The sequence below is a fragment of the Callorhinchus milii genome, unplaced genomic scaffold (genome assembly GCF_018977255.1).
Source record: "Callorhinchus milii isolate IMCB2004 unplaced genomic scaffold, IMCB_Cmil_1.0 Scaffold1, whole genome shotgun sequence".
Lineage (NCBI taxonomy): Eukaryota > Metazoa > Chordata > Chondrichthyes > Chimaeriformes > Callorhinchidae > Callorhinchus > Callorhinchus milii.
This window is the reverse complement of record NW_024704742.1, coordinates 18,364,938-18,391,002: the sequence shown is the minus strand read 5'-3', so window position 1 is coordinate 18,391,002 and position 26,065 is coordinate 18,364,938. Positions and strand designations below refer to the sequence as shown.

The window sequence follows — 26,065 nt, the reverse complement described above, 5'->3', positions numbered from 1 at the left end:
AGCTTGCTTGAGTAATTGTGATAAGAAAGAAAGGCAATTCATACATATTTATCCAGCTTGTCAGCCTTCAAAGAAACATTATGACAACTTAGATTTATATTAATGTAGAGCAAGTGTTGTGTGTACCTTGGAAAACAATGGGGTATGGCTTAATGTCTAGAGTCAGATGTTTTCAACAGCATTTCATAATATAATTGTATCTTTTTTAAAAAATTGGATATAAATGTGGTTAAGGATTCGCTTAAATTCTTGCCATGTTTATAAATAATTGTTGCTTTAAATGCATTTGTTGTGGTACAATGACATTTGTCAAGGTTTTGCTTCCTTATGTCACCTCGGATGTGCCATTCCTCTGTGATGCTAACTGACTGTCATTTTCCATTTAAGATCAATAATTGGTTGGAAGGCATTCCAATTGCTTGGTGTTCAAAGTGCCTGACAGGAAATTGCAAACTCTGCTGCAGGACACCTCAAGAACTGAAGATCAATAAATTAAATGTATTGTTTGCCATTTTTAAAGATGGACATTATTTTTGAGGGTGGTGTATGTGTGGGGGAGAGGAGTGGGGGAACACAGCAGAGCACATTGCACAGTTTAACTTACCTCTTTGTCGTGTTCATGCCAGAAATTAACATGGTGATAGCCTGAAAAATTCAGCTTTCAAATGATGGCTAAAGGTAACAAATAACTTTCCAAAATCCTGCAAGTTCTCAAACTTTAATACAATTGTCTTAAGTCTAAGATCATAATAAAGTTCAGGTGTCTTGTGATCAAGCAATTTCAATTAGTCTATAAGTGAAGGAAGTGTTACCCATTACACACTCAGGGAAAGGGAGGTTGCTTCTATAAACAGGATATATACTCCACACTAAACACGTTAATGCTTGAAGTGTTTGCTTTTTTCCATCAGAATCATCATTCTCTTGCTCCGAAGAAACTTTCAGAAGGTCAAGTGTATCCACGGTCTAAGAGGCAGGGCTTGGACTGGCCTTGTAGGAGTCAAGGAATGGAGCAAGGTGGAGAGGGTCTGGACTTCCAGAGGGTGGAGACAGAAAGGCTGAAGACCTGACCACAGATGATAGAGCGGGCAGGATGGGAGATGTGGAGCAAGCTAGTGCCTGCCGAGCAGAGAGAGCAGACAGGTTGGTAAAGTTACCCTCTGAGCAAAACAAATCTTCTTGGTATCTATCCTGAAATTGCTCTTTGCAACTCTAAACCTATGTATCCTCTTGTTTTTCTGTCTTAATGCATCCTAAAATCTTGTTTTGGGTTCACTTTTTCAATTCCATTTAACAATATTATACATGTCTGTAAGGTCCCCTCTGAGATGCCCTCTCTCAAGACTGAAGAGCTTTAGCTTGTTAAATTGATGGCGCTATGTTGCCAACAATCGTTTACATTGCAAAAGACAAAAATATATTACATAACATAATATAGCATAACATAACATGTAGGAGCAGGAGTAGGCCATTTGGCCCTTCGAGCCTGCCCTGCCATTCAATCATGGCTGATCTTTTAATCTAACTCCAGCTAATAACCTAACCCTGCCTTATCCCCATATCCCTTAATCCCTTTTGCAATAAGAAATCTATCTATCTCAGTCTTGAATATGTTTAAGGACTGAGCGTCAACAGCCCTTTGGGGTAGCGAGTTCCATACATTCACCACCCTTTGAGTGAAGAAATTCTTCCTCAACTCAGTGCGAAAGGGCTGGCCTCTGATTTTAAGGTTATGACCCTTGGTTTTAGTTTCTCCAGCCAGGGGAAACAATCTCCCACTATCTATTCTATAAGATCCCATCTAATTCTTCTATATTCTAGAGAATATAGGCCCAAATTGGTCAGCCTATCCTCGTAACTCATCCCCTTCATCCCTGGTACTAACCTAGTAAATGTACGCTGCACCCCCTCCAAGGCAAGTACATCCTTCCTTAAATAAGGAAACCAAAACTGCACACAGTATTCCAGGTGTGGTCTCACCAGGGCCCTAAACAGTTGCAGCAAGACTTCCCTACTCTTATACTCTAATCCTTTCATAATGAATGCTAACATACCGTTCGCCTTCCTAATTGCTGCTGCACCTGCAGACTAACTTTCTTTGATTGGTGTACAAGGACACCCAAGTCCCTCTGAACGCTAACACATTCCAATCTCTCCCCTTCTAAAAAATAACCCGCTCTACTGTTTTTGCTACCTAGGTGGATGACTTCGCACTTCCCTACATTATACTTCATCTGCCACCTACCTGCCCAATCACCTAACCTATCTATGTCTCGCTGCATTTTTTTAATGTCATCCTCTGTGTTGACACTTCCTCCTAGTTTTGTGTCATCCGCAATTTAGATATATTAACTTCGATGTCCTCATCTAGATCGTTGATGTAGATGGTAAATAGCTGAGGCACTCCACTAGTCACATCCCGCCAATCTGAAAAGGACCCGTTTATCCCTACTCTTTGTTTCCTACCCGTTAACCATTCCCCAATCCACGTTAATATGCTCCCCAATTCCATGGGCCCTTATCTTTTGGACTAACCTTTTATGCGGCACCTTATCGAATGCCTTCTGGAAGTCCAAATAGACCACATCCACTGATTCACCCTTATCTAGTTTACTCGAAATATCCTCAAAACACTCTATGAGATTTGTCAAACATGACTTCCCTTTTGTAAAGCCATGTTGACTTGGCCTAATTATATTGTGCTCCCTAAATACCGCACTACCACATCCTTAATCAACGATTCAAAATTTTTTCCTATCACTGATGTGAGACTAACTGGCCTATAGTTCCCCATCTTTTCCTTTCCACCTTTTTTAAATAGTGGTGTGACATTTGCGATCTTCCAATCCATGGGGACTGTTCCAGAATCCAAGGAATTTTGGAAGATCAGATACAAGGCCTCCACTATCTCATAAGCTACCTCTTTTAAAACCCTGGGATGCAAGCCATCCGGACCAGGGGATTTGTCACTTTTTAGTGCTAACAGTTTCCCTAGCACCAATTCTCTACTAATGAAAATTTCCCTAAGTTGCTCCCTGTCCTTATCCCCTTGGTGCATCTCTATTGTTGGCAGACTTGTTGTGTCTTCTAGGGTGAAGACAGATGCAAAGTACCCATTTAGGGACTCTGCCATGTCCTTATCCCCCATTACAACTTCTCCCGTCTCTGACTGAAGTGGACCTACATTTACCCTCACTAGCCTATTCCTCTTAATATATTTGTAAAAACTTTTACAATCTGACTTAATGTTCCTAGCTAGCTTACCCTCATACTCCTTTTTCTCTCTTAATGAGTTTTTTTAGTTTTTTTTGCTGGTTTCTAAAACGTTCCCAATCTTCAGATTCGCTGCTTTTCTTGGCAGTTTTATAAGCTTTTTCTTTTAATTTGATCCTTAAATATTTGTCACTGTTAGTCTACATTTTTACCTCTTAATCTCATTCTCCAGTCTATTTTACCTAAATCTTTTCTCATACCTACAAAATTAGCCTTATTTAAATTCAGAATACTTGCCTCGGAATTAACTATATCCCTCTCTAACTTAATGCAGAGTTCAATCATATTGTGATCACTCTGCCCTGGAGGAGTCTTAATACCTACACTGCCGACTAGCCCTGTTTCCTTACACAAAACAAGGTTTATGATGGCCCTAATTGGTTTCTCGGCATGCTGCTCTAGAAAGTTATCTCTCATACACTCAATGAACTCTTCTTCTAACCTACTTTTGTCAATTTGGTTTTCCCAATCTATGTGGAGATCGAAATCACCCACTATTATCGCTTTACCTTTCCTACATGCTCCACTGATTTCCTGATTAATACCTTGTGCTATATTGTGATCACTGTTTGGGGGTCTACAAACCACTCCCATTAATATTTTCTGTCCCTATTTATTTTTTATTTCCACCCATATTATCTCTACTACCTGGTCATCGGATTTCAGATCTTTCCTCCCACTAGTTTTATTTCATCCCTAATTAACAGGGCTACCCCCCCACCTTGTTTCCCACAGTGCCTATCTTTCCTGTAAACTGAGAACCCTGGAATATTTAACTCCCACCCTAGATCTCCTTGTAACCATGTTTCAGTGATGGCTACTCGATCGTACCCATATGTGTCTATCTGTGCTTTTAATTCATCAGTTTTATTCTGAATGCTTTGCGCTTTCAAATATAACATTTTTAATTTCCTACCATTTCCTCTCCTCTCTGATTCCTTATCTGCTTTGCCAAGCTTCTTACCCCTAGTTAACATATTCCTATTATCTGGCATGCTATTCTGCACTGTCATCTTTACTTTTTCTAATGCTAACTTATGGTTTCTCTTATCTATATATTCCCCCCCCTTTACTAGTTTAAATTCCTATTTACTTCCCTATTAATTCATTTAGCTAGGACATTTATCCCAGCCCGATTTAAATGCAGCCCATTTCTCTGAAACAGTTCTCTTTTCCCCCAATACTCATGCCAATGACCCATAAAAAGAAACCCCTGAGTTCCGTACCACTCTTTTAGCCATGAGTTCAAGTGTTTAATTTGTTTGTTCCTGTACCAATTGTCGTATGGTACAGGCAGTAGTCCCAATATTACCACCTTCGATGATCTTGACTTCAATTTGGACCCCGGCTCTTTGAATTCCCTTCTCAAGTCATCTTGGCCAACTCTACCGATGTCATTGGTACCTTTGTGAAGTACCACCAACGGATCCTTGCCCTCGTACTTTGAATTATCCTCTAGCCCTGCCAAGACATCCTTCACCCTGGCCCCAGGGAGGCAACAAAGCCTTTGGGTCTTCTGATTGGGGTTGCAGATGATTGTGTCTGTCTGTCTAATAGTCTCATCCCCAATGACAACAACCATTGAAGAACCATATTGAAGAACCAGATGGTGCTTTACCAGTTTTAACAACAATTTGCATTATATGGCACTTTTCATGTAAAAGAACCTCTCAAAGCATTTGACAAGTGCATTGGTGGACACTGGGAAGGGGAATTAGACATTTGGAGATAGTTACCAAATTTTCAGTTGAAAAGGTTTGTTTTTAGGAGGATTCTGAAGGCAGCAACGAATCAAAATGTTTTTGGGAGGACAAGGGCACGATGACTGGAAGCAAAGCCAGAAATGATGGAACAAAGTGAGTGAGGAGCAAGTAATAATCTGAAGCTAGAGGAGTACAGAGTACAGAGCAGAATGTAGGACTGAAAAACATTGAATACGAAATGTGCAGTGAGACTATGAAGGGATATGATAATCAGAATAGAGATCTTACACACAATTTTCAGAGATACTGGTGATCGATGAAACTTGGATGGGAAGAGTTAATGGGTATTCTGTCTCATCGTTTCTTGCAGTTTTAGTGGAACATAAAATACATTAGACTCCTCTTTGCCTTTACTTTCAAGCAGACATGAATCAAACATTACTGGCTTATTTACCAGCCATATACAAATAGTGTTTGGTATCTCTCTTGTGTCAGAGCTACTCTGGCTATTGCAGATTTGCAGTATGCAAACATATTTTCAGAATTTAGTTTGCATAAGCATGTTTTTGATGTTTGTTTAATTTCTGAGATGTCACTGAACAGAAACCCTTTGTTGTATTGATAAAGGGACCCACAAAAGTCAAAAGAAAATTATGTTCACTGAACAGCACTGGATAAATTGTTTAAATAAAAAGGCCATATCTTCTGCCTATCAATCTATACAACCCGTTCTAATGAAACAAGACATGCACATGACATCTACTATCACTGAGGAAAACAGGAGCTTTACTCATCTGAAATATGTGATACTATTAATCAAGTATGTTCCCACATGACATCCAGCAAATGTAACGCTAGTTTATCATTGAAATGTGTTGTAAACAAACTATTTCCAAACTCGAGTTAACAAATTTTTTTGGGAATAGAAACAACCAATGATGATTGAACAATTTAGCAGAGAAAGTCCAGTTTTGTCTTTTAAATCAATTGTAATTGTAAAATTAATTTCAAATAGGAGTTATTAATGACGGAATCTGGAAATACATCACAAACTATGGCAGGATCCACTTTCTGAGTATATTTCCCGTGGGATTATGTGTTGTACTTAGGTTACCAAAAGATCAGTTACCAAAAAAATCAGTTATGATTCAGAAGATTTGTAATAACAAATCCCTGCAATTTGCAACTTAATAATAGAATTCTATAGAATCACAGCAATTGATGGAGGTGTTTTATGTGTAATTAGTAAAGTGGCTCATTCAGAATGGGCAGCAGGAAGGAGACCGTGTGCATAAATATACTTTGTCCATGATAGCGCAAGATATTGAAGCACGAGATAGAAAGGGTGTGCAGGAGAAATATATTCCATTAAGAAATAAGAAAAAAAAATAATAATGGCATGCAATGGATGAATAAAGAGATGAAGATAAAACTGCAGCTAAAGAAAAAAGCATCTGAAAAATACAGAATAGATAACAGAGAGGAAAACAGGAGTGAATACAGCAATCTTAGGAATAAGGTTAAAAAGACCATTAGGAAGGCAAAGAGGAACCAAGAGTAATAATTCCTTCATAATAATAATAATAATAATAAATTGGTCACTCAATCCACAACTGTTTGTAGGACACTGCTGTGCGCAAATGGTTGCCATGTTTCACCCACACAATATACAGTCAATTCACTTCACAGTAAATTCTGTGAAATGTTTTGAGACGTCTCGAAGACGTGATAAGGCACTATATCAAATGCAAAGATTATTATTATGAGGAAGACATAACAAAAATCTAAAATGAAATGCCAAGACATATCGCTGTGCCACTAAAAAAACTTAAAAAGAATTACTGGAAAAGAAAGGTGCATTTATTATGAAATTCACAATAAAATATCAAACAAGTTACTTCTGAATTTGTTTTTTGTCCATAACATCTTCTATATTCAGTTTTGAGCACACCAGTCAAAGATTAAGGTTATCATCTGTTAGTTTGGAACGGTATTTATTTTTTATGAAGTTCATGGTGAAAAAGGACTGCTCAGAGCTAGACAAGGGAATTGCAGTGGAAGTAGTGTATCCGGATTTCAAGAAGGCCTTTGATAAAGTGCCCCATGAGAGGTTCATGACTAAAATTGAGGTTTATGGAATTGTGGGAGAGGTAAAGAATGATTAAAGAATGGTTTGGAAACTGAAAACAAAGGGTAGGGGTTAAGGGTATCTTCTCAGGCTGGCAAGAGGTAGGAAGTGATGTTCTGCAAGTATCCATGTTAGGACCACTACTGTTGATCATATACATAAATGATTAGGATTCAGGTATTAGATGTGTGCTATCAGAATTTGAATAGGAAACCAAATTGAGAGGGTGTGGTAAACAGTGAAGAAGAAAGTAGAAAGTCATGAAGTGGCTGGCAGAATTGCCAGATAGATGGCAAATGAAGTTTAGTATATGAAAATGTGAAGTAATTCACTTCGGCAGGAAAATTAAAGAAGATGGTAGGAACCTAAGAGGAGCAAGAGAACTGGGGATTCAGATCCACAAATCTCTAAAAGTAACTACACAGGTAGATAAGGCTATGAAAAAGGCCAATGGGGTCTTGGGCTTCATATCCAGAGGGATAGAATATAAAAGTGAGGTGATATTGATTTTATACAAACCTTTGGAATATTGTGTCCAATTCTGGCCTCCACACTACAAGAAGAATATGACAGCAATGGAAAGAGTACAGTGTAGCTTTACGAGAATAATATCACTGCTGGCAGGTGACTGTTATCAGGATAGACTACCACAAAATACAGTCAATTCATTTTACAGTATATTCTGTGAAGCGCTTTGACTTGATAAGGCATTATATCAAACCAAGGATTATTATTATTATTAGACTGGGATAGGTTGGACCTTTTTCAATGCAAATTATGTCTCACACTCACTTGCTTGCTTTTTTAATGACTCTTTCATCAGATTTTCATTCTAAACACTTTCCCGCAGAAGCAAGCACACTATATATTCCCTGTATCTTCCTCACAGGGAGTATGTGTTATCAGGATACATCTGAAGCATGGGATTAGCCAGGAGATTTTTTGGGGAGAATAGAAGATTTTCCATTGGGTCTAAGTCCCAACAAAATAGGCTATGTTGTGTTATTTATACATTTTGACCCTACTTTTGTTAACAGAAAAGCGAGAAACGTGGCTCCACCAAGTTCATACAGTATTTATATTTAAACCAGAAATCCTTATGCAAGCAAATTCTCCTCAAAGGCATTGACTTTCCTTGAGGTGTAGAATCATGAATGTCACCCAATACAATGTCAAAATGGACATGCTTTATGTTGAGCCAAGACAATGAGTGTCAGCAGGCAATTCGACCATAGGGCACCACAGCCAAGTCCAGTCTTGCCCTGATATCCACCCACTGGCACTTTACAGCAAGGATCATTGGATAATATTCAGGAATAGGAATTTTTCCTCACAAGCTCAGGGATGCTAAGGCCAATTGCAATGCTCCAACATTTCCCTTAGTTAAGATCACTTAACAATTACAGACAGAGATTAAACCCAGGGTGTTTTGGCCTTGTTTGTCTGAGTCTCACTCTAGGAAGTGGCTTTACAAAATGAGCTACCTGGGAAGATCATGATATTTATACAATCTGGAGACCTAAATGAATACAAATCAGACATAGCAATAAAATAATCGTTGCATTTGATATAGAGCCTTATCACATCTTTGAGACAGCTCAAAGTGCTTCACAGAATACACTGTAAAGTGGAGTGACTGTATATTTTTTGTGGTGAAACGTGGCAGCCAATTGCACACAGCAGTGTCCCACAAACAGTCGTGGATTGAGTGATCAATTTATTATTATTTTTTAAGTAATTATTAACCCCAGAAAAGCAATCGCCAATCAACTAACAACTGGGTTCCTACTGTTTATGTGCAGAAAAAGGAAAGACTGCATAATATAGAATTGATCAATGCAAACTCTACTTTGTGAATTCTGATTAACTAGAAATGGAATCTGTCAAACCATAGCAAGGGATTTGTATGCAGGCAAGCTAAAAAGAATTGATATTTGACCAGAACAGAACTTTTAAGAAATCACAAAAACTCAAGCAGATTCGGTGGTGATTTATAAATTTATGTACAATTATCTTTCCCTCCAGGTTGATAATGTGGTCTACTGACAGTAAAATGTTGTTTAAAATCTTTTAACAAAAAATACCCTTCCACCAAAATAAAACTTCCCCATTTTAACGCTTTAACTTTCAATTAATTAAACTGCAAACCCAAGCACACCATTCGATACAGAGAACAGGAAAGATTTGCATATGATGTAGAATCCACTACTTTGTAGCTTTCCTCATAAAAACAGTATTACTGTGTTTGCTGTGCCCATCCTCTAAGCCAGTGGAAAAGTTTGTCCCATCTATAGGATGGTGAGCATCCAAAAAATAGCAAATCCCAGGAATTTCATCTGGGAAGTTAGGAGGCAGGTCTTCTATAGAGCGAGGTGTGAACTTGAACCCAGAATCATCCTTTAATAACCTAAAATAGAAAAGGTTTAGACAGGTAGAAAGTTTAATGTGTAAACACAAAGCATGGTTACTTGTGAATATCACTAACACTCGTGGTACAGGGCTGCTTTACAGTAACTCAAGTACATGCGGTGAGTAAGATTTTATAATTCAAAGATCAGTGGGATGAAAAGCACTGCTGAGGAAAGCCTGGAGTCAGCAACTTTACAGCTTTCCCATTGAGAGTTTTGTCAATTCCATCGATAAAATGATCATTTTGTATTTTCTGCCCAAACAATTAGTATAAGATCTATGGTTTATTTAAGTAAGGGAAGCAAAAATCTAGGACAGTGAGAACAAAAAAATTGGTAATTATCTAAAATATAAGTACATAAAATAAAATGCAAATTCAAAGAAAATTAAATGATATACTCTGAGCTAATGTTGATTATGTTATGTACCCTATACTGTATCATAAACTGGATAAGTTGCATACCCTCCAAAGTAGTAGTGACATCTAGCAGCTTATGGAGGTCAAACTACTTGTAATAATAATAATAATCCTTGCATTTGATATAGCGCTTTTCACGTTTGGAGGACGCCCCAAAGCACTTCACAGAACACACTGTAAAGTGAATTGACTGTATATTGTGGGTGAACGCAGCAGCCAATTGCACACAGCAATGTCCCACAAACAGTCGTAGATTGAAAATGACCAATTTATTATTGTTTTTTGTTTTGGAGGGATTATTATTAGGCGTGTGGAGTAAGGAAACTTGCCCAAGGTTTCGCCCTGCCTGGAATTGAACTCGGGTCTCTCACTTGCAAATCGAGTGCTCTAACCACTGAGCTACAGGACTCCACAAAGTCCTTGTAAAGAGAGGTGTACAATTAAACACAAGTTTTTCAGTGTCACAATGAGTGAGCGAAACATATGCAGAAATGGTCAGTCCAGAGACAGTAGTCACTGCGGTAAACATTCACAAACTTAAAAACTTGTTAATTTACTAAGTTTGTTTTTCATGATTATCACAGTTATCCCTAAACATCCCTTCCAAAAATCATATTTGGAATTTACATGATCTATCCAACATCAAAATATTTTAACACTACACAATATAAAATAGAAGAAGTCACATTTAATATGTAAAACAACTTTAAACTGTCAATAAATATAATTGATTAAGATTGTACTTGGAATAATAAACTTACGCATAAGTGGTTGGACTGACATTTATTCTTCTGGGAAAGCTGGTTGACTCAAACTTGTTGGCAAGAGTAACGTTGTTTCCAAACAAGCAGTATCGAGGCATTTTAACCCCAACTACTCCAGCAAGAATAGAACCAGAATGGAGACCAATCCGCAGCTAAAGAAACAATTTTAGAAACAAATCAAAATGCGATCAAGTGTCTCACATCATCAAAAAACATCATTAATGTTCATTAATTTGTTTCTCCACCTTTTTCTTTCTAGGGATGCAATTTCCCATTCAGTTCCATTGTTATTTGTGATTATGTGTATTTGTTTTTATGTTCATTAGGCAATAAAATGAAAATCTATATATATATACACACACACACACACACACACACACAAATAATGCTTAGGAAATGCAGATGTAGTACATTCTACTAAGTTCAGGAGGAGAGGTAAAGGAAAATGTGTTATGATGCAGTATATATATATATATTGTGTAATCTTAACAAATCATCAAACATAAGGTTAATTAATGATATCTATTATACTGTGCTGAATGGGCTAGAGGCGTAACCCTTCCTCTCCTACATCCACCCCCACCCACACACACCATTCTCAACCGCAACGTCCCCAAAGCCGGGCATCAAACTCTTACATCGCGGCCTTTAAGTGTCTGTTAGAGGAATACCCAGTTTATTCAATCTTTTTGTTTGCTAACTTCAAACTGGAAGCCCAGATTCTCGAAGGTTGTCACTGGGAATGACACAACAACAACAAGAAGATTACATTTGTATAGCACCTTTCACGTCAGGAGGACATCCCAAGGCGCTGGTCAGTGTACAGCATTTCAGACTCGAGCTGGGGTCAGGGAGGGAGAAGGAAGGGGAGGGGAATGGGCGAGACCGATAGCGTGGTCGAAGAGGTGGGTTTTGAGTCGGGACTTGAAGGAGGCTAAGGAGGGGGAGAGGCGGTGTGATTGGGGGATGGAATTCCAGAGGTTGGGGGCAGAATGGCTGAAGGCTCTCCCGCCAATGGTGGGGTGGGTGGGTCGGGAGACGTAAAGCAGGCCAGAGCTGGCTGAGCGGAGGGAGCGGTCGGGTTGTTAGGGGGTTAGGAGGTCACAGAGGTAGGGTGGGGCGAGCCCATGGAGGGCTTTGTAGGTGAGGAACAGGATCTTGAACTGGATCCTCTGAAGGACAGGGAGCCAATGGAGTTGAGCGAAAATGGGGGAGGTGGGGTCGCGGAGTTTGGTGCGGGAGAGAACATGGGCTGCAGAGTTCTGGATTGTGTGCATCCTGTGAAGGGAGGAGTTGGGAAGGCTGACAAGCAGGGCGTTTGCATCGTCGAGCCTGGATGTGATGAAGGCATGAACAAGAGTTTCGATGGCCTGAGGGGTGAGGTAGTGGCAGAGTCGGGTGATGTTACGGAAGTGACAGAAGGCAGAGCGGGTCATGGCTTCGATGTGGGGGAGAAAAGACAGTTGAGGGTCGAACAAGACACCTAGGTTCCTGACTGGCTTGGTGAGTTGTAGTGTGCAACCATGGAGGTTGATGCTGCCAGTGCCTGAGGTGCTGAGGCGCTGGCGCGAGCCAATCAGGAGGGTCTCAGTCTTGTTCACATTCAATTGTAGGAAACGTGCCCTCATCCAGGACTTGATGTCCGACAGACAGTCTGTCAGGACAGCAGTGGTCCTGGAGTTGAGGGTGGAGGCAGAAAGATAGAGTTGGGTGTCATCCGCATACATGTAGAAGTTGACCCCATGTCTGCGGACGATGTCACCAAGGGGGAGCATGTAGATATTAAAGAGGAGAGGGCCATGGACTGATCCCTGGGGGATGCCAGACATGACAGTGTGGGGGCTGGAGGAGAGACTGTTAGAGGCAACAAAGTGGAGGGGGTGAGAGAGGTAGGATTCAATCCAGGAAAGGACAGGTTTGCGAAGATTAAGTAAAGAGGAGGTGGTGTATGGGGATGGAGTGGTCGACAGTGTCGAAGGCGGCAGAGAGGTACAGGACACTGGGAGACTGGGGCAATGGGAGGTTGGGGGATGGGGGGTGATTCTGTCACCATCAAATTTAATGTGATAAATATTGAACCCATTTTTAACTCACATTCTGAGCAAAGATGGTATGGTGTGTGTAAATGTGCATAGACATTGATTCAGCAAATTAAGAACTTGAAACAATAAGAGAAGAAATGAGAAATGATCATTCATCACATCCAGCGTCCAGTAAATACTGATGTTCTAGCTCTACAATTAGTAACTTTCTTACACTGAACATTTGGTTCCTTTCATGGTCTGGATGCTGGGAACTGTATGTAAAATTCTGCATAAACAGTACATAAAGTTACCAGCTAGATAACTTTAAATAGCTTGATATGATAATGGAATCCTCACTAACAACAACATTTATTTAAAAGCATCCCTAGGGAAGGCACTGAACCACACTTGACTTACTCACCAGTGTTTACTTAACAGAAAGAAGTGAATTAAAGAATAGTCAGCTTTCCATTGGGGAAGAAAAGACATTTTGAATCAGTAAATGTACTGACCAGTTTCTGCTGAAACTATTATTTTTCTCATACAAGGCAAGACTCACAATTTTCAAAGAGGGAATAAGTTATAATATTCAAAGGGACTGTTGATGACAGATCAACCAGCCCAGCTCAGTTGCAGGCCTTTGAGGTACAACTCGATTTCTTGCTGCAGGGATTCTTTTCACTAAGTTCCTGTTAACCCTGCAAGCTGAAGCCCTATTGGGTTGGATGATCCTAGATGGATAAACAACAGGAAGATTGCCAGACATTGCTCTAAATGGCAAGATATGTAGGTTTAGCTAGTTGAACTTCAGCATTACTCCAACACACACTCTGGGGTCCAAAGCCTTGGCTCTTGTCAACCTGTGTTTATGAAACTAGATAAGCAGGTTGTCACATTTAAAAGCAGGTGACCGTTCGCATCCTCTGTATTCTGCACTTCATGTCGATTACAACAAAGGAATAGCTCTTGTTCTTCCTAATGGCTTTTTTTCACAAGAGACAAAGGAACGTTCCATTCAGTTGGATAGAATGAGATTATACAACACATAAGGCTATGTTAATTTCTCAAAAATAGTGTTTTTTGTTCCATTATAACATGAGCAAAAACAAAACAAATTCATCACAGATGCGATGGAAGCAAAGCAGTCAAAAATAGAAGATGATTGACATACTGGAGGAAACCATTGGACCAAACTACCTCAGAATGATGAATAAAAATTGAAATAAATAAATATATAAAGTCTCAGGGATGTTAAAAGTGTTCTTCTTCTGGCTGATATCATATCATGCTTGAAATTTGGTGAACACCAACTTTTGCCTGGACACTGTCCGGAAGGACCACACAGAGAAGGGGCAAAGGGCACTCTGGTGATGCTTGTCTCGCTACAAGGACAGCAAGGTTTCAATGCAGGTCAAGCTTGCAGCATGTAAGATTTGCAAACAGTCCTCCTTTATGGATCCACGTTCCTGGGAATGCCCCTTTTGCAAAGTCCAGGATTAAGTAGTGAGATTCATTTGTGGCAAACACAGGAATCAGGGAGAGAGGGCTCCGGCCTATACTGACCTGTTGTTGAGCACCCGAGAGGCGGAGGCGGTTTCACAGTGGATCCTTCTATTTGCCAAAGGCCCTCACATGAAGCCCTGGATTTAAGCAGCTGAGGCTAAGCCTGGTATGCAGCATTGGACTTCAAGAACATCAAGGTAGCTGGCACGTCACAAGCCATCCTGTACAGGTACTCCCACCACACTGAAGAGAGATGTCCATCAGATAATTGATGAGGAAACTCGGAGCCCAAGGGCAACAGCTGCTAGAAGGTGTAATCTGGAGTCTCAGTTCAAGAACACATGTTCTTACATCCAATGCTTCAAATCCAGCTTGATTGGTTTGCAGATGGGTAAACAGCTGCTGCTCAAGCTCCGCACTTCCAACTGGTGGAATCATCGCTTAATAGGAAGGGATATATGTCCAAGCTGTGGGCAATGCTCTCATGCATTTCATGCTGAGCTGCGTTGCCCGTCGGGAAGCTTGTAGGGAGTTCCTGGTACCTGCTATCCTCCTAGTCAGGGGTCAAACCCATGCTTGTCAGATGTCAAATAACCAATTAGTGACTATCCTCCTTGGGTGGAGGTAAGAGGGGTCTCCTTGGAGCTGAACTGACTCTAAGGTGATATATTTAGCAACTCACATTCTGAGGTCCCCAACCCTTGGCTCTTGCCAAACTGGGCCTAATACTTTCTGGAATTAGGTAAGCAGGATGTGTCCCTCGGGGAGAGAGTGCACTTTCCATTCCAATAAACGTTTCTGGACTTTCCAATGCATAGGTGAGAGGTATGGAACTCTCAGCTTGGTTTGGATACTCTTAAGCATGGTATCCGCATGTATCAGACACCCAGTTAACCAAAATAAAATGCTTGGAATACACTCTACAGAAAGTAATTTCCTACTTACTTAACAGTACTTCATCTTCAAAACAAGTTTAACAACAGGAACTGTAAGTTATGCTGTTTATAAGTAAAAAGCTGAGTCTCACCTTAATAGGCTCACCATCTGGAGTCGTCACCTTGTCTGACATCTCCATCATCTTCAGTGCCATCAGGGCAATCTGAACAGCATGGGTTTTGCTTTCTTTGTGTAACCCTCCAGCTACGCAGTACGCGTCGCCAATAGTCTCCACCTTGTTCATGCAACCCATCAACCAAAAGATAATCAGGGGATAAAGGAGATAAAAACATAAACCCTCTATCATCTGTGAATACATGACAATGCAATTCACAAGTGAATCAACATATATTGTTTCTATGGGGCTTTTCAATGAAGACCAAGGTGTTTATATTGATTTTATTTTAATGACAAATGCTAAATATTAGAATTGCCTTCAGAAATCACAATCAAGAATTACTGAAAAATCATGCAAACAGGTTTGATCCACACACATGGGGTCAACTTTCACATGAAGCGGGTGACACTCAACTCTATCTCTCTGCCTCCACCCGCGACCCCAGGACCACTGATGTCCTGAAAGGCTGCCTATCAGACATCAAGTCCTGGATGAGAGGCAACTTTCTACAATTGAACGTCAGCAAGACTGAGGCTCTCCTGATAGACTCACACCAGCAACCTCCGCACCTCAAGCACTGGTAGCATCAGAATCCATGGATGCACATTCCACCTCACCATGCCAGACAACAACAACAGCAAAATTACATTTGTAAAGCACCTTTTAAGTTGCTGGACAATCAGTGTTTCGGACCCAAACTGGGGATCTGGATCGGGGAGGGTGGAGGGCAGGAGGATGCGAAGGAAGGTGACTGACAACACGGTCAAAGAGAAGGGTCTTGAGATGGATCTTGAAGGAGGCAAAGGAGGGGCAAGGCAGAGGGACTGCGGGATGGAGTTCCAGAGGGTGGGGGCAAAGTGGCAGAAGGCTCACCCGACAATGGTGGGTGGGCGGCGGGGGACTTGAAGCAGGCCAGAGCCCGCTGAGAGAAGAGAGCAGGCAGGTTGGTAAGGGGTTAGAAAGTCGCAGAGGTAGGGGAGAATAAGGTCATGGAGGGCTTTGAAGGTGAGGACCAGGATCTTGAACTGTATCCTCTGTATGAATGGGAAGCCAGTGGAATCCGGCAAGAATGGGGGTGATCCCAACACCAGGCTCCGTGACCCCATCACACCCACCCTCACCTAGCTCCACATCCATCAGAGGATTGAGTTCAAAATTCTTGTCCTCACCTTCAAGGCCCTCCAAGGCCTTGCCTCCTCCTACCTCCCTGACCTGCTAACCACTTATCAACCTGTCTGCTCCCTCCACTCAGCAGGCGCCTGCCTGCTCCATGCGGTTGGGCCTTCAGCCTCTCTGCCCCCACCCTCTGGAACTGCATCCCACATTCCCTTCACTTTGCCTTGGGACATCCTCCCGATGTGAAAGCCACTTTACAAATGTAATTTTGTATTGTATTGCCTGCTTCAGACAAACCCTACATTCAATCTAATTTTTAATTCATAATATGACAGTATTCTATACAGAAACAACCAACATTGTTCACTCCGTATACAGTGAACACAAAATTCAATCTGGGTCTAAGTTTTCTCAATTTTCTTAGTATTTCAGAATGTGCAGAATTTGCCAAATTTTTAAATCCTGTCTTATCCTTGAAACTGTTTTTTGAGTTCTTAAAAGAATATACAGAAAACTGACTTCAAAATTAAGACCATATTAAAGTATTTGCCAAATCCTCATTGTTGTGAATTTCTAAGAAAATACAATAACATTCTTCCCAAGTATGTGATATAACACACAGACTTGCATTTGTGACATTTTTGCAACATTTATATTTCAGAATAGAAGCAACTGAAATAAATCACATATCAATGGGCCAAAAACTACAAATGGGGAAATGCATCTGAAACTTTTGTATCTTTAATTCTGATTGAGAAAAAGGTTTGCACATTGTTTGGTATATCCCCGGAAGGCTTTAAAAGTGAAGAAATTCTTTCTCCACCTTTCTAAAATATTCAGAAGATCAAAACTGCTCATTTTTCAAATCTGCAAAATAATTTGAATGTTTGGAGCAACCATGCATTTTAACAAAAATTGATGGAAAACCCAATTTCTTCAACGGAAGTACAAACAAACAACAAAATTACATTTGTATAGCACCTTTCATATTGGGAGGATGTCTCAAGGCGCTGGACAGTCAGAGTTTTGGACCCGAGCTGGGGGTTGGGATTGAGGAGGGTGGAGAGCAGCAGGGGAAGCAGGGTGATCAAAATCAGGGTCAAAGAGGTGGGGCTTGAGATGGGTCTTGAAGGTGGCAATTGAGGGGGCAAGGTGGAGGGACCACAGGATGGAGTTCCAGAGCATGGGGGGAGATTGGCAGAAGGCCCGCCTACCAATAGTGGAGCGAGCGAGGCGGGGGATGTGAAGCAGGCCAAAGCCCGCTGAGTGGAGGGAGCAAGCAGGATGGTAGGGGGTTAGGAGGTCGCAGAGGTAGGGGGAGCAAGACCATGGGGGGCTTTGAAGGTGAGGGCCAGGATCTTGAACTGTATCCTCTGTATGATGGGAAGCCAGTGGAATCGTGCAAGGATGGGAATAATAGCGTCACAGAGCCTGGTGCGGGAGAGGATACGGGCTGCAGAGTTCTGGATGATCTGCAGCCTATGGAGGGAGGAGTTGGGGAGGCCAACAAGCAAGGAGTTTGCATAGTCAAGCCTCGATACTATGAATGCGTGTATGAGGGTTTCGGCGGCCTGCGTTGTGAGATAATGGCGGAGTCGGGCGATTTTCCGTAGGTGGGGGAAGGCAGAGCGGGTCATGGCACAGATGTGTAGGAGAAAGGATAGTTGAGGGTCAAACAAGACACCAAGTTTTCGGACTGGTTTAATAAGGTAGAGTGTGCATCGAGTGGAGTGTGTAGGAGCTAATCAGGAGAGCCTCGGTCTTGTTCACGTTCAAATAAGGAAAATTAGCTCTCATCCAGGACTTGATGTCTGACAGAGTTGTCCTGGATTCAAGGTTGGAGGCAGAGAGATAGAGTTGGGTGTCATCCGCATACATGTGGAAGTTGACCCCATGTCTGCGGATGATGTCACCAAGAGGGAGCATATAAGTATTGAAGAGGAGGGGACTGAGGGCAGAGCCCTGAGGAAAGCCAACACGAGACGGTGTGAGGACTAGAGGAGAAACCGTTTGTGGAGATGAAGTGGAGGCGGTGTGAGAAGTACAATCTGAACCAATCAAGGTCAGAGCTGTGAAGGTTGAGGTGAGAGGCGAGGCAGTGGATGAGGAGAGAGTGGTCGACAGTTTCGAAGGCAGCAGAGAGGTCAAGGAGGACGAGGAGGCAGAGGGAGTTCTGGTTGCAGATGGACAGAATATCATTTGTCACTTTGACCAGGGCTGTTTCTGTGCTGTGGGCAACATGGAAACTCAATTGGAGGGGTTCATGAAGGGAGAGGAGGGAACAAAGCAACAACTCGTTCCGTGACCTTATTCCAGGGCAAAGCAATGAAACAAGGATAATAATATAATAATAGTAATACGAATCCTACCTTGTAGATATCCAACTCGCCACAATGGTAGTCAAACATGGTGTATAACTCATTCAGCATGGTGACAACCTGCATTGGTGAACAGCGACCACAGACTGCAGTGAAGCCTACAATATCCGAGAAAAGCATGGTGACGTTCTCAAACTTCTTGGCCTGAACGGATTGTCCCTGCCACAGCTGCTGGGCCACTTTGCCAGGAAATATTGTGAACAAAAGATCCACTGTCTTTTTCTTTTCCTCTTCGAGGGCCTGGTGAACCTTTTCAAGGGCACCTTTCAATTTACCCAGTCTTTTCTTCAGTCCATCTTGGGCTTTGGTTTGTTCTCCAACAAGGATAACATCCCTCAAAGCATTGTGGATAGGGATATCTGAGAGGTACAAGCCACGTCCAGTGAACTCTTCGAGTTTATCCACATACGGTGATCCCAGAAACAAGATGCTTTTGGATTCCGGCACATAAATCATTTGGCCTTTGATGTCCATAACCTGTGTAATTATTACATGGTGTAATTGCAGCTAAGAGTTCCCAACAATTCCAACACAGATTTTGAATGTAAATCATATAAACGCTTCCCTGGTTCTTTTGGTAAAACTCACAATCATACTGAATTACCAATTGGAATTCCTGCAATGATGACCACTCCTCCCAACGAATATGATTTGGTAAGTGCTATAGAAGCTACAATATATGACTTAGAAAGATAGCAGTTAGCTGCATTTGTTCCCAGGTTGACTGCTTTTCTGCCCATGCCCAAGTAATTGGTCAAATATGAAAAGTAAACATAACAAAGAGGTGAGACTCCCTATCAATCTGGTTGCTCCCTCCACTCAGTGGGCACTAGACTGATGCACATTCTTTGCCCATCCATCGGTAGTCAGCCTTTTAGCATATCTGTCTGTCATATCTGTCCAACTCTCTTGACCTCCATGCCATATTCACTTTGACTCACATCTTTCCTCGCTCCTTCAAGGTCTGCCTCAAGACCTTCCCCGTTGACAGTGCATTCAGCCATTCATTTCTCTCCGCATCATCCTCCTCACCCCCATCCCCTCGGCTTCTATCCCCAGCTCGAGTGCAAACCTTGTACTGTCCAGTGTTTTGGGATGTCCTCCCAACATGAATGAACTATACAAATGGAAATTTGTATTGTATTGAGTCATTGTTACAACAAGTATTCTTGCCCTCCATCAGCTATTTTTATTATTATTTATTTAATAATAAACCTTAGAACATTATATTGTGAGAATGACAGCAGTTACCAGCCACTGAATTTGTTGCAGATACTGCAATTGTTTGGATAATTGAACTATACATTCACAGCACATGTACAAACCACAGGACACAAATGTGTCAGTCTGACTGTGTTTCAACCAGGAGATAAAGCTTAAACCTGTGTCAACTGGTGTCTCCAACCTTTAGAAACCCAGCATAATTGGGTGTTCTTTTAAGTGGATTATTTATAGAAACAAATGAAAGTTAATTATACAATCACTCAACAACTATTTGCTACAAATGAGTACAATTGTGTTCAACAACAACAACAACAAGATTGCATTTATAGAGCGCCTTTCACGTCGGGAGGACGTCCCAAGGCATTGGACAGTTGAGTCGGGACCCGAGCAGGGGGGAAATGGTCAGGGTGAGGGGAGGAAAGGGAGGGAGCGAGGAGGGGGTAGAGAGTCGAGAGGGGAGCTGAAGAGAAAGATCTTGAGACCGGCCTTGAAGGAGGAAAGGGAGGAGGCGGCGAAGGCACTGGGGGATGGAGTTCCAGAGCCTAGGGGCTGAGAGGCTGAAAGCCCGGCCACCGATGGTAGGGCGGTTGGGGCGGGGGACGTGGAGCAGACCAGAGCCAGAGGAACAGAGGGTACGGGCAGGTAGGTAGGGGGATAGTAGGTCGGAGAGGTAGAAGGGAGCAAGCCCGTGAATGGCCTTGTAGGTGAGGGTGAGGATCTTGAATTCGATCCTCTGGGGGATGGGGAGCCAGTGGAGGCGAGCGAGGGTGGGAGTGATGTGGTCACGAAGCCTCATGCGGGACAGTACATGAGCTGCAGAGTTCTGAATGACCTGCAGCTTGTGGAGGGAGGTGCCGGGAAGGCCGGCGAGGAGAGAGTTCCCATAGTCCAGCCTTGAGATGATAAAGGCGTGGACCAGTTTCAGCAGCGTGAGGGGTGAGGTAGTGCGTTAATCTGGCGATGTTCCGGAGGTGGTGGAAGGTGGTGCCAGTTGTGGCGCGGATGTGGGGAAGAAAGGACAGCTCAGGGTCAAACAGAACCCCGAGGTTCCTGACTGCTTTGAGAGGTGGAGAGTGCAGCCTTGGATGCTGATGCTGTCATCGCCTGAGGTGTACTGACTGTTGTGAGTGAGTGAGTGAGTGAGTGAGTGAGTGAGTGAGTGAGTGAGTGAGTGAGTGAGTGAGTGAGTGAGTGAGTGAGTGAGTGAGTGAGTGAGTGAGTGAGTGAGTGAGTGAGTGAGTGAGTGAGTGAGTGAGTGAGTGAGTGAGTGAGTGAGTGAAAGATAAGGTGGTGAATGCAAACTTTCTTAATCCAGGAGTGTTATTGAAGCAGTGCTATAAATTAAGGTTGTGTGGCATACAGAATAAGTAAGGTTCCTCAATCATTAATCAGAACCTATTATTTGCTTGAACCAGGAAACTGGAATCAAGTGGACAAACGTTCAACTTCAGAGGTTTTATACTATAGTTCCATTGGTATTCCACTACTACCAGGTAGTGCCAAACATGTTAAACTCGTTTGAAAAATATAATCCGTTATTTTATTTAGGATGAAACCATGAGATTTTAAAAGATCCTCCCCATTTTATTTGGTGTCAGAAATGACCAGTATGTGCTCTCACGTAATTCTTAGGTTAGCTGCCAGGCACAAATCACCTCAAGATTGATTTATCTGAGACAAGTACCTGCATATGTTTTAAACATTGCGCTAAAATTAATTTTAAACAAATAGTTTTTCCCCAGCAGGATGATTTAGCTGTCATCTACAACAACATCTGGTCTATGAATCACAGCTTGTTCCCTGATAAGTTTGAGGTGGAATTGCAGAGCAATAAATTATTTGCTAATGTTCTGGAGCTTGAGCAGGAAAAGGTGGCAGCTGAGAACTGGAACTATATAGATTTCACAGGAGACGCGGTAAGTGAACGTCAAAGAAAAAGCAAGGGAACTAGAGAGACAGAATGAGAGAGAATGAGAGAGAGAAAAATATTAAATTATGTGGTTCATGTGGAGAAAACTACCAGCACAATTGTGCCCTATTTCTGTGCTATAACATCCTTTATCACATGCATAAAGCCATAAATAACTTCAACATCTTGTTTTCTGTCATTTAAAAATGTTTGTTCACACAGCAAATTTTCAAGAACTGGCTGGGAGGAAACGTTGACCTCTAACTGTGTGAGGGCTAAGTTAATGTATGCGACGAAAGCAGAAACACCAAGGGATTAGTAACGTAGAGGTCAAAAAGCAATATGGGTTGTGATAATTCCCACCAATAATCATTATCACTTCACATAGCACATTTTTCAGTCCTATGTCGGAGCTAATGTTAATTCAGCCCTTTCACTGGTTAGTACAGTCAGCCAATTCCCTTATATTACTATTCAAATAAAACTTGCTAAATATGCAAGAAAATAGGCGAAGGGGTAAACGGGTATAGTATGTGGTCCATAATATATGGTGAATAAATATCTGTAAAAGGCTTACTATTCTGAAGTTGTTTTGGGATATCACTAGATATCACAAAATAATCGTAGAAATAATAAAATAGCATATATTTATACCATAAACCAAGAAATATTCAATCAAGAAACATCTATTTTGTTGACCAACCAAAGAGGTAGTTAATAGAGTTAGTAGGTAAAACTTACCTGAAGATTCTAACCTTGAAGACTAGTAATTCATAGGTTACAAAAAAGTAACTTTTGAATACCACCTACTTTATACAACTCAAGGTAAGATACCAAAGCATGCATTGAAATAATGTAGGAACTATAAGGAGGGCAACATCTAGGGGTTGGGAGCAGCAGCAATAATACTTTTCAAACAAGCTCACCTTTTCCTGTTCTTTTGCCGTGTGGTCTTGTCTTATTCTTATAATAAACTGTGTGTTTAACATGCTCCGGATCCCACTGAACGAGCCGCAGATGGGAGGGGTGATGATCTGGAAATGCTCGTTAAAGTTGGGCCTTTTTAAAAAGTCTCTTTTGTTCAAAAGTCTTCTCATTCCGTCTCCGATCTGCATCAGCCACATCGCTCGGTCAAAAAGGAAGTGGAATGGGAACGTTTTACAGAAGGTGGAGACAGGGACATTGGCCACAGTTGAAGTGTTCCGCAATTGGGGCAAACTATTTGTCTTGACCTTTGTCTGAGAAACAATATACATGAGGTAAGTGCAGTTTGGAAAGTCACTGACCCCATCCTCTGAGCACCTTGGTACCAGTTCCACCCTTACCTCATCTTCGTACAACATCTGGGCAGCTGCCTTGATCAAACCAGGAAGTATAAATCCAATTAGTTCATTGGGGAAAAAGCAATACACTTTCAGAGGTCCATCGTTTTCCTCAAGGCAAAGAATAGAGGATTCCTGGAGAGCCTTCACATCCCCATCCCCTTCCAGGTGAGATTGGTCATGTTTCAGAAGGGTATTAAAACTGTTTAAGAAGTCTCTGAGTGTCCTACTAACTAGTTTCAAGATCTGCTCATCTTCCTCGAAACAGATTTTGAAGAGTTCCTCCCCAAGCGATTGTCTTAGCTGCTCGGCTTTAATACCTGTGGTTAAGTCCCAGCATATGGTTATTAGTCACTCTCCCAGGAATTCAGAGTGAAATTGAACAGCACGAAACAGGAAAATGGAAATAATTACCTGAATTACTGGAGTACAATGTGAACAAGCGAATAAAATCTTCAGTATTTTCCTTTTCCAAACACCTGTCACAGAATCCTTCTGGATGGTCAAAGGCTGCACTGCAAGTGAAGCAATAAATAAATAAATAAATAAATAAATAAATAAATACATAAATAAATAAATAAAGGTGCTATATCAAATGCAAAAAAAATTGAAAGGATTAAATATACAGCCAGAAACAGACAATGATTGCACAGGATGTTTCTCAGCTGTCAAGTATTGGGAGTATAGAAAACTGTTTTATTGTACATCATTTTAAAAAATTCCACTTGATATATGTAAACAATGAAGGTCTTTTTAAATTGCATTTGCAGGTACTGTAGTTATAAAAGTACAGAATCTGAGACTTTGTAACATCTATAGTTTCACATCAAGTTTGATGGAAAAGCATGATCGAAACAGGGCCTGAAAGGGCATTAAAAATACATTGAAATAAACAACAAAACATCCTGCCACTTATGACCACCCCGCCTCCCGCCCCCGAATGTAAGCTAAATCCGTACACTCTCCACCAACCGCACAACTTCTGTGCAAAGATGAATGAATTATTAGAATACCATTGGAAACCACACAATTCCCCTGCTCCATAGTTAACTAGTCGTGGAGTTGGGGAATCGTGTGGTTTCCATTCCCCCGGGGAAACGCCGTTCGTCATTCTATCGGGCAATGTGTTCTCCAAACAATGTATTCTCCTTCGCATGCCTGGCCGCTGTTGCAGTGTTCCAGGATATAGAAATGTTTGGTACACAACTCTGAAGGTGCTGCCGTATTTCACTTTTTATGTTGCCTGGAGTTATGTGCGTGAAATGTTCAGATGGCACTGATACCAGCATTGGGGCTGGATTTGTTTCCTTCTGTCTTCCCAAACCGTGGGTTCAGTGGGTGTTTGCTATGAACAACTAAACAACGTTCAACTAATCCATGAGCTATTTAAGTAAGAAAGCTACACAAGAAGAATGTCAACTTTGATACAATTCCTATGAATTAAATAAGAAGACGAATATGTCAATCTTGACACAATTCATTTGTATCAAAGGGAAAAAAACATTTTTTTTTCTTTGACATTCTTTGAAACTATTTTTTTCAGGGGGAATAGTTTAAAAGAAATATGAATTAAATATGAAGAATAATAAGTCAATCTTGATAGAATTCATTTGTATCAACTTTAGTTTCTTTGACATTCTTTGAAACTATTTTTTTCAGGTGGGGGAGAATAGTTTAAAAGAAAATCTTCAGAACCCTGGTCATACCACAAACACTACCCAGTTTCTACTCCCAAAGGCCAATTGACAGCCTGTTGATATTCAATATTTTCAGATCGCCAAGGTTTGCCTTCATTCTAATTGATGTTTAAGACCATTCGAGCTATTCCTCTGTTATGTATGTATGTGTGTGTGTGTATAGACAAATAACTAACAAATTTCGTGAGATTGCGGCATTTATAAAGACCGCAGAGTTGAATTTTATATCATCACCATTCCCAATAAGTATTTACTAAAAATGTGAAACCATTCAACTCTGAGATACAGGAACTTGATTTCTAAATATGAGTACTGATACATATGCCTTTTACTAATTAATATGAGGGATAGAAACAATGGGGTATTGGTTTAGTACCACATTTATAATGGGAATGAATTATCTGGAAAGTTTACTGTTAGAGATTTAATGAGATATAGTGAGATATCCTGAGGCTCTGGTTCTTTAATGGCATTCGACAGTGACAACAACAAATTGCGTTGATATGCAACAGGTCCTTAACAAAATGGACAACTTTTTTTTTCCATTTGCATCCCTACATTAAAAAAAAGGTACAAGTCACTCTGCTCAGATTAAACTCACAGCTGGATGGACTGAGAAATATTCTCACAATAAAGTATCCGCAGTTTAGGAGTTGTAAAGAATTCAGACTGGACAGTCTGGAGTCCCCATACACATACCTTTGATCCTTTGGTTTGCATTTCTCAACGCTTCTCTGCAAAGCAATGTGCAATCGTTGGAACTGTCGAGAAAATAAAGGTTGTCTTAATAAACTAACATCTTGATCATTAATCCTTTCACTGGGCCGGTGGTGCTGCGGTTGAACCAGAGGCTAAAACGTCGCTGTCAAATTGAACCCACGATTGCTTTGTAACTATTTTTTAATGAAACCAAGCCCGGAGTTTCAATAATATCAAGAAGTTCAGAATTCACCTGGTGCAGAGACTCCCACCATAGATAGCTCTGCAGTGCCATTGCAACAACTGCAACAACATGTCCAGTCCAATTCCCTAAAACATCATTCACTATTTGCAACTGGATTTCTAAAAAAGGAACTCGGTTACTTAATTAAAAAAAAGTGTGTGTGTGGGGTGGGGGGGGGGGGGGGGGGGTCAAACGAATTT

General features: G+C 41.3%; 1 protein-coding gene across 1 annotated transcript in view; it reads right to left on the bottom strand.

Moving 5' to 3' along the window:
• Positions 1–9,079: 9,079 nt before the first annotated feature.
• The window catches only part of LOC121849964 (guanylate cyclase soluble subunit alpha-1-like), an 18,030-nt gene continuing 1,044 nt past the window's right edge, over positions 9,080–26,065 (bottom strand). Inside the window, exons 2-8 of the mRNA XM_042339524.1 lie at positions 25,622–25,683; positions 23,640–23,740; positions 22,830–23,545; positions 18,762–19,247; positions 15,250–15,393; positions 10,693–10,847; positions 9,080–9,511 (exon numbers count right to left, since the gene is read on the bottom strand). Of these exons, the coding sequence (XP_042195458.1) occupies positions 9,310–9,511; positions 10,693–10,847; positions 15,250–15,393; positions 18,762–19,247; positions 22,830–23,545; positions 23,640–23,740; positions 25,622–25,683 (1,866 nt within the window). The 3' untranslated portion in view covers positions 9,080–9,309. The remainder of the gene's footprint in view (positions 9,512–10,692; positions 10,848–15,249; positions 15,394–18,761; positions 19,248–22,829; positions 23,546–23,639; positions 23,741–25,621; positions 25,684–26,065) is intronic.